Below are 9,591 nucleotides of genomic sequence, written 5' to 3' on the forward strand. Positions count from 1 at the left end.
AGTAGATTGATTGAATGTGCCATAGGTTTTATGAATATTTCAAGATTACATTGGGTTCGTTATAAACAATACGATAACTTCTGGGTAGGCTGAGAACCGACAATGTTAGAGTCGGAGTGCCCTTTGTTGGAAGGTTGAATCCACCTCTTACTTCAACTCCAATTCACATAGCCTCTGATCTGATTCTGACTCCAACTTGTTAGAGCATAGTCGGATTTGAGTTTTTTTTGTTGGAAATAAGAAATTTTAATAAAATTTCAATTTGATAATCTTTGACTCTCATTAATCGGATTTGAGTTTCTATATTTCAATTTTTAAAAGTTTTTTAAAATTTTTTTTTTTCAATTTCAATTTTATTAAAACATAACCAAAATTTTAAAAAAAATCGTTTTACAAATTAATGTAATAATACATTAGTATTATATGTTATTATATGTTAATATTTATACATTAGTATTACATGTTATTATACATTGATTATTATACATTACTAGTATATGTTATTATACTTTAGCTATTATATATTAATATTACATGTTATTATAAATTTATATATTTGTGTTTATACATAATACAATATTAAATGTTATTATACATTAGTGTCTATACATTAGTTGTTATTATACATTAGTGTTGCATGGTATTAATAGTTAATAGTATTGTGTTTACATATATTAAACTATTATTAGTAAATTTAGTCAATTTATATTATAGCATAAGCATATTATTTTATAATAATTTGCTCATACTATGATTGGAGTCAGAGTAGATTCGCCAAAGACAGTCGAATTTTTGCTCAGCCCTACACCTATAATTGTTAAGTGGGTTTGGTTGGTCTCTTCTTAACTATGACCTTTTTTCTTCTTTCACATGCCTATTTCCACGAGGAACAATTAGATAATCTGGTTGACGAAAATCTTGGTAGTGAATGAATAGAACTAGCTAGTTGACGCTTTCTGGAAATCTTGTAATACGTACAAAAAACTTATTTTGAATCTGTTGATCAGATATCAATTTAAAGGCATACAGCACAGCTATGGAAAAAAAAATAAAAAGAGAGACACGTAGTCTCCAAACAAAAATTGTAATTTCCACTCTGTCCAGGCCCCAAACGATTATTAACTTCAAACAGTAAAGCCGACACCAAACTCCGATCTTAGATAAAGTTCCGAATGTCCAAAGACTTCACGTCAACCGTTTCCTCATCCTTGAATTCCTCCCTGCAATAAAAATGAAGGAAAATTTTCAGAATCAGGGCCAGAATGGTCTGATAGTTTTTTTTATAAGTAATTGTCTGACAGAAATTAACATGTCAAGTGGATAGAATAAGGTCAGCAAGCATTAACAACATACCGCTTCTTTTGAGTTTCCATTGCCTCAAGAGCATCTTTCTTCAACTCCTCCAACTGTGCCTTGGAAATTTTGAGTTCTAGCTGTTCTTCATACTTGGGCAGATCTTCCCTTCGGATTCCAAGCCTGGAAAGATGAAAAAATAATTGAGGAAGGATAAAAAGAAAGCTGAGAAAAGTAGCTAGAGATTCTCCTTCCTCCATCCTCTCTCTAAAATACCCAAACCTTTGTAAGATGAAATATAATGTTGAGTCACCACACTCATTTCTCTCCTATGCCCCATGCAAGAATCATTTGTAAAGCACACGAATGTAGCATCTGCATTACTGATAACTCTTGCATGCAATTAAAAACCCTTAGCATAAAGAATACAATCTCATAAAACCACAACTAGCAGTAATCTAAAAAAATCCCAGTGTTAACAAATTAATTATTGAATACATTGAGTTGCAGACAAGGCAACCGTCCAAAGGCTTATCTATGAACCAGTGCACTTATAATACTTACGATTTAACCATCAAAACAGTCAGAATACACACAAGTATGCTGATATATGAATAGCAGCAGTCAGATGAGCCCACATAATCTTCAGGACTCACCAAAAATAAAAGAACCTTACAGCACAGCACAGCAAAACATTTACTCACCTAGAAAACTACTTATAGTTAGCCAAATCAAACAGCCCTCCATGCAATCCATGCAACATAACTCAAGTTTCTGGGTTAAGGCGCATCTGATTGATTCCCCAAAAAAAAAAAAAGAAAAGAAAAGAAAAGAAAAAACTAGGATGGATTAAGGTGGCACTTACTTCTTATTGATTTTATCGAACTCTGCCATAAGAAGAGCCATTCCTTTCTTGTCATTCCTCATAAGGGGCTTCTTAAGTTCCTTTTCAACCTTTTCCAGTGCGTCAAACATCATTGCCTCCGCACCAAGTTCATCTGTGAGACCCCTCCTGCACCAAGGGAAATATCGGCAAGTGATATAGAAAAATAGTCCTTCGATCCCTATGACAAGATAGTTTCCAGCTGCAACATTAATTAGCACACTGATCATATCTAAAAATAGATATGCAACAAGTTGACCAGCAGAACTGCACACATACTTGATCCGTATTTCCTTCAATGTCAACAGATATGTCCGGGCATCAGGAATATCTTGAGTTCGTGTCTGTATGGTGTACTGGATCCTTTGGGATTCTGAGAACAAATCTGCCCTGCAGATAACATAACAGCAGAATAGGCAAATGCATCAAACATGACATATGGGGTACAGTGCATAAAACAATGATATGAAGTTATTCATCACCGTATGGAAAACAAAAATACCACGAACTGGATGCTTACCAGTTACCATTTCTTTTATAGGTAATCATAAAGTTTTATTATTAATAGTAGGCATAGCCAGACAAACACGACGTATGCGTGAGTAATTAGGGGTCGGGTGGCAATTCGTGTTTGTTGGTTGTGTTCGTATCGTGTCAAGTCAAGGACATTCGACTATATAGGTAAACCTGAACCCGACCCGTTAGGCTAAATATGTCAAACTTTCAAATGCTAACCCGACCCATTTAAATGACCCATTTAAATAAGAGAAATACTTTAGTCACAAAGAGATTATACAAAAAGTAAATCCACAAACTGACGAAGCTTGATGCACTATGTTAGATTGTAAGTTACTTTTATTGTAAGGTAGATCTAACGAATCACATGAAGCCACGTCAATTTGTGGGTTTACTTTTGTGCAATTTCTCATGTGTCTATAGTAGTTCTCTTTAAATAATGGGTCGTATCGTGTCATCTGTTTTGACCCGTTTAATAATTAATTAAAAATATATCAATACAACATGACTCATTTCAATCCGTTTTAATGTAAATGGGTTGAATTAACACGCATAACCCATTTGACCTTATTAACATAAGTTCACATAGAAGATAAAATCTATATTTATTAGTAGCTACAATATCTTTAAAAAAAACAATAAGACTACTTACTAACAAAAATATCAATATTTTTCAAATTTTAACATATAATAAAACCAATATTACAACCCATACAATAACAAATATGAGCATAGGTCCAGCATTACAATCTCGACAATAAAAACATAAGCATATTGAGAAATACTAATATTACAACTCAACAATAATAAAATTGTAAGTTTGAAATAAAATTTAAACGAGTTTTTGCGGGTTGCTTCCGCTTATTAATTGTGTCTTAATGGGTCAACCAATTTTGACCCGAACCCTTTTATGTCAAACTCAAACCAGCTAATTTTGTGTCGTGTTCGTGTTGGGTTTATAGGTCGTGTCACATATTGCCACCCCTATGATTAATACCTAACTAGGATTTACAAATCGAAATAAGAAACTCATGGACATTAAGCCCATTAAAATCTATTGCCCCCTCCCAAAGGAACAAGGTTTTAAAAAAGAAACCTTTCAATTCATCCATTGTCCTTTCACGTTCTTCAAAGTTTCAATTATTTCTCTCCCTCCAAATACACCAACACATACATATAGGGACCATTTTCCAAATTGCAGTCACTTGTGGATTGCCTTGGAGACCACTCCAACTTGCTAGGAAACCCACCAGCTAGGAAATTTTCCAGATTCCAGTTCCATTATGATTGATCATGTCTCTTGTATCATATCATATAAGTATGACTTGCATAACTATGTGATTCCATAATTGTAGGGTAGCCTAAAGGGTTATAATAATAAAATGTGTTAGATTTTAATCGCAGCACTTTTTATTTGTCATTTTATTTCTTTCGAAACAAACATCTACCATGGTAATGAATATGTTTGAAAAGGAATATTTACAGAATTCTCATGAATAGGAACAAATCTGTTTGAAAACAAAGCTCTTTTATCGCAGAACCAGACCGGCTATTAATGTCAGCCTATTTTCCTGAATAATTGATATTTTTGTTTAAGAAATAACTCACTTCTGTTGATAATGGTTTTCAATCAAACAGAGTGAATTTCCAGTCATCAGCCATTTAACCACAATCGTTTTCCTTTGCTAAGACTCTCATGAATAGCCCCTTCACGTTGCATGTGTGTGAATGTGCGCGTGGAAGTAACATAATGTGTTGTGTGGAACTTAGAAGATTGTGAGATGCCGATGAATAAGCTTAGTTCCACGGCACTAGATACTCCTCCATGTGCAGCTGTCAGCTCATAATTGTTCTGGACATTTTTTTTTCTTATTATTCACATTTCATGACCTTTTGTTTCCCTTCATCCACTTAGCTAGGTGCTTCTCTTGTATACTCCATGTGTACTTGGGCAGTGCTGCTTTGCGCATTTTAATTAAAATGACTTAAAAAAATATTTCTCATACAGGAACAAAAATAAAAAAAAGGCAGAAACTGGAGATATAAAAGGTGCTCTACAAAGCATGTTGAAGTTCAAATTATCCCACTGAAAACCAGAGCTCATGCTAATAGGGAATCTCAGATCTCATCAAACTTTTGCATGTTTTGATATTTACAATGGAGTTACAAAGAAGTTTTGAACAAAAGTTAGGTTTGGCATTAATAGGATTATTTCATGGGTGCTTCTGGCATTAGCAATTTTGAAAAGCTCAGGGAACAGAAGAATCACTGTGAAACAAAAAAGGGTTTGAAGAAAAAACAGACTTACTTTTCTCTTATTGTCTTCATAACCTTGGCATACTGAGCAACTGCAGCTGGATCTTCCGGATCTATGGTGATCTTCTCCTTTCGAAGTACCCCCAAGGCTGTCTCAAATTTGTTCTTAACCTCAAAAAAGATTCCCTTCAACATGTCTGTAAGGGTAATATTTTAACTGATTTGTCATTAAAAGAAATACCATGAAGGAAAAAACTCGTCGACAAAAAAATATAAAAAACACAAAATAAAAATAAAGATCTTACTTTAGTGGATCATTAATGAATCAACCTATAATGACAATCATCAGGCATTTTGTATCTTGCTAAATGGGAGATGGGGTATGGGATAAGAAATTGCTATGGGCCTAATATAATACTCATAAAGAGTCAACCTTGTAGGATATCAGACAAAAGCAAGTATTTGTTCAGGATCATGATTCCATGTTCCACAGTAATCACCCTTCTAGATCATGGTCTAGTTGTGACATGCATTAATCTGTTGTCTTCATGTTCTACAGCTAAACATATATGTCTTTTTTCTTTGATCGATAAAGAAGAATTTTGTTGATGAGAAATAGGCATAGCCCAAGTACACAACTAAACATATATGTTATAAGCATGCATTGACACTTAAAGCATACAAATGAGACATGCATGTGCCCATTCCCACACACATACGAAGTAGAAAAGAAACACATGCATGCCAAGTGATGAAAAGCTATTTTATACACCTTCCTTTTTTCCCCTCCAATGATTAGGAAAAATTCAATGTAGGCTCTATTAACTGATGAAAACAATTAGAAATCTTCATATTCACTTACTATCTCCCTTAAGAGCGGGGGGATCAGCTTGTTTGGCAAAGAAGCGGACTGGAATAGCATGAGTCTGCTGCAAGGTGATTTGGCTACCACAAAACTGTATCTACGAGGCAAGAAAAAAAGAAAAAGGAAAAGAAATAGAATACACAAAATTAAATGGATGCACAGGAAAGATCCTATAAAATTACAAAATATATCCACATATGTACTCTCCCAGACACACATTGTATTGTATTATACATATATTTCCATATATATATATGGCATCTAATTCTGGAATTTAAATACCATAGAGCTAAATAAATTTATATACTTTGATAAGAACAAATTCAATTCTCCTCAAATATGCAGCAGAAGCCTGAAAAACACTGCTATCAAGAGAATGGAGGTCGGTTTTGCTAACTTGAATCTCAATACCCTGCATCGTAGTTATAATCCTCAAATTTTTATATCAAACAATAGGTGACATAAACATGCTATCTTAAATGTTTGCCTCTACATCACTATTGTTGTTTGCTTTAAAAGCACTCATAACATTGTGATTTTTTTTCATTACCATAATACTTGTATTTAAAATTTTTTTATAAGTAAACCTTATATCTAATGTACACAAATGAATTTCAACTACATTGTTTCCCCACACTTTTGTGCCATGCTGCCTCTTTACCCATTTGATCAGATTCTAGTTGGTTGGCAAATAATTGAGGTGGAATATGTAATACGTAGCTTTAGATTTCTCCAAATAACCCAATGACCCACATAAACCTCTGCAATCTAACGTTTCCATTCTTTTACCGAATTTTCTCGCTAACCAGGAAAAACACGAAATAAACGTCTCAATTTAAAAGAAATAAATAAAAACACCAATTCAACATCTGCAACACAAAGAGAACCCCTAAGCTTCAATTATCCAACATATTTACCATTAATACCCAACAATCGCTCAAAAGAACCAAACGTTTTCACATCAAACAAACCCCCAAAAAATAATTTCCCGTTGTAAAAGCCACTACCAATTACGAAACCCTATCTCAACCCCTGGTAAACTAGAAAATGCAGGATATGAAAATAAACGAAGCGACAGAATCCCAAATTCCTCATCATTTCCGATACAAGAAAATATTCTGTTTGGCTTCCATTAGAAATTTCACTTCCAGTCTTCCGGAGTAACCAAACGGATTAAAATTTACAACTCCTCGGGAAAAAATAGAAAAGGAATCTGACGGTCTCGAAAACGAGAGCTCTGGATTGGTCAAATAATCGAAGAGGACGGCATACACAATAATATCCCAAAAATAGTAGGGACTACCTGTTTGGATTTGGACAAGAGGCGGGACGAGAAGGCCATGATCATGGGCTGAGCGGCGTCGTTTTTCTCTTCTTCTTCGAACTGATGGCTACCAGGTAGGCTGAACTTGGTATGTGTTGAATGTACCGTTTCCGGCGTCCATCTAAACGACAGTGACAGAGTGAGAGTCCTCCTTCGATGGAAGGGAGGTTGACCGTGTGTACCCTGAGTAGGATTACCTCTTTATTTCCGCCGTTCGATCCCCCAACCTTGCTATTCAGAAACCCGAAATCAACGGCCGAAACTGCCTAAGACGAAAATAAAAAGAAACAAACATTTATTTCCGTGGTTTTAAAGAAAAATTGAAAACAAATTTCAAACATGAGAAAAGCTAATCCTTCGTCCCGATAATTTCTTTTTATTTAATAATTAAATGAATATTTTTTAATGATGTTTTGAATTTATTTTTAAAAAATATATTTAAAAATATGAGAAAAAAAATCAATTGAACTTTTCGGGAGCATATATTTAAAGTATAGACTAAATACTAAAACAAGTTTTATATTTTTAAATATTTGATTTTTAATTTTGTCATCTTAATTCTCGAATTTAAAAACTTCTCAACTATAAACTATTGGCATGCCGTGACACGCCATGCCACATGTCGATTTTCACAAGCATGACTAGAAAAGAATAAAAAGTTTACAATTTTATAATTATCTTAAAGGTGATTTTGGACTTTTTAGAATTGCAGTGATGCAATCACACACCCAACTTGATTTTTATCTCTTGATATTGAAACACTCTATTTATAATTTTTTCATTTTATCTTCTCAACATTTTTTAATATGATATTAAATAATTGATTTATAAATAAAATATAATAAATAATTTTTAATTATTTAGTGATTATTTGAGAATATGTTTCATCTCATTTCATTCTTACGCATTACTCAAACACAAACACTCATCAATTTTAAATCTGTAACTTTTTCATCTAATCATTACAAATTTTCTAAACTTTTAAACAAAACACAAAATAATTCAATTTTTTAAAATTTTAAAACAAAAATTATATGCTAACAATATTTAACTTTGTACTTTTATTCAACTTTTAATCTTTCCTTCTCCAAAATATAATAAAACATCATAACTTAAACCATTTCACTACTATTTACAAATTATTTCATTATTATTCAAATATTTTTCATCTTATCTCATTTTTCAAACATCCCTTAATACTACATATATCATAGAATGGTGAAATGATAATGCTAAAAAGAATAGTGAACAACATTACTCTTATGGTTGCGATTGGTCAGGAACTTTTCGATGTAGGTTATCCATCCTCTTTGTCTCAAATGTTCATGTTCTTCTTCTTGCATCACTTGTAATACTTCTTTTGAGTCACCCTTTATCTGAATTTGGTTGCTTGCTATCTTTTTCGCCAACTTGTAAGCTAACACTATAGCTCTTCCTTTTGCTTAACATAGTGATATGGGGCGTTGCATCTTTTCCATCCATGCATTCATGTGGATCATGTTGGGGTTGTCCCACATCAATTATGGAAGGGGCTGGCGGTCAGTTTATAACTGTGAGGAAAAACCTTACATCTTGAGCTAGTTTCTAGAATTAAGAGAAGTCCAAGACTACTGAACAAAGTGGTATTAAAGTGGGGTCATAATCGTTGAATATTTTGTAATAATGGAAGCTAATTATCATACTTGGAAAGGAAAAATGTAAAACAATTTATTTGTGAAGCAATTTTAGTTACTGATGTTTGTTTTCGAGAAACTTGAAAATAAATCTAATGAAGAATGGGCATTGCAACATCGACAATTTTGTGGATCAAGCAGTGGGTAGATGATAATGTTTTAAACTATATTAGTGAGGAGACACATGCACGTACACTTTGAAATCAACTTGAACAATTATATGCTTGGAAGACTAGAAATAATAAAATGTATTTGATCAAGCATTTGACGACTTTGAGATACCAAGATAGAACTTCGTTGACAGATCACTTAAACACATTCCAATGAATAATTAATCAGCTAGTTGGAATGGGCATCAAGGTTGACGATGAGGTACAATGATTGTGTTTGCTTGGTACATATCCAAACTCTTGGGAGACATTCAAAATGTCATTATTTAACTCAATCTTAGATAGGTAATCAATATGGATCTAGCAAAAAGCTGTGTTCTAAATAAAGAAATGAGAAGAAAATCACAAGATTCCTCTTCACAGTTAGAGGTCTTGATTACATAAAAGAGGGGGATGAGTAAAAACAGAGGTCTGAAGAACAAAGATAAGGGACGAAGCAAGTCAAATAAGTTTGCTAATGTTGAGTGCGATCATTGTGGCATGAAGGGGCATATAAAGAAACATTACAAAAAATTGAAGAGATAATACAAGGAGAAAGGGAATGAGAAGAAGAACGATGATGAAAAGGATGATGATTAAGTTGCCACCACTACTACCAGAGACTTCTTCAT

The 9,591-nt window shown here is 33.4% G+C and overlaps 1 protein-coding gene across 2 annotated transcripts; it reads right to left on the minus strand.

The window, feature by feature from the left end:
- Positions 1-922: 922 nt before the first annotated feature.
- Positions 923-7,419, minus strand: LOC108980809 (probable ATP synthase 24 kDa subunit, mitochondrial). 2 transcript variants are annotated; one of them, XM_018951823.2, is made up of 7 exons: positions 7,117-7,419; positions 5,811-5,904; positions 5,001-5,145; positions 2,456-2,566; positions 2,159-2,305; positions 1,354-1,476; positions 923-1,220 (listed from the first exon to the last, which is right to left on the minus strand). In XM_018951823.2, the coding sequence occupies exons 1-7, from the start codon at positions 7,159-7,161 to the stop codon at positions 1,157-1,159; spliced, it is 729 nt and encodes a 242-aa protein (XP_018807368.1). In that variant the 5' UTR covers positions 7,162-7,419; the 3' UTR covers positions 923-1,156. The 2 variants fall into 2 exon arrangements, with proteins under 2 accessions (XP_018807368.1, XP_018807367.1); XM_018951822.2 differs by having other exon boundaries at positions 5,811-5,910; positions 7,117-7,416.
- Positions 7,420-9,591: the final 2,172 nt, after the last annotated feature.

The sequence above is a fragment of the Juglans regia genome, chromosome 10, assembly GCF_001411555.2.
Source record: "Juglans regia cultivar Chandler chromosome 10, Walnut 2.0, whole genome shotgun sequence".
Taxonomy (NCBI): Eukaryota; Viridiplantae; Streptophyta; class Magnoliopsida; order Fagales; family Juglandaceae; genus Juglans; species Juglans regia.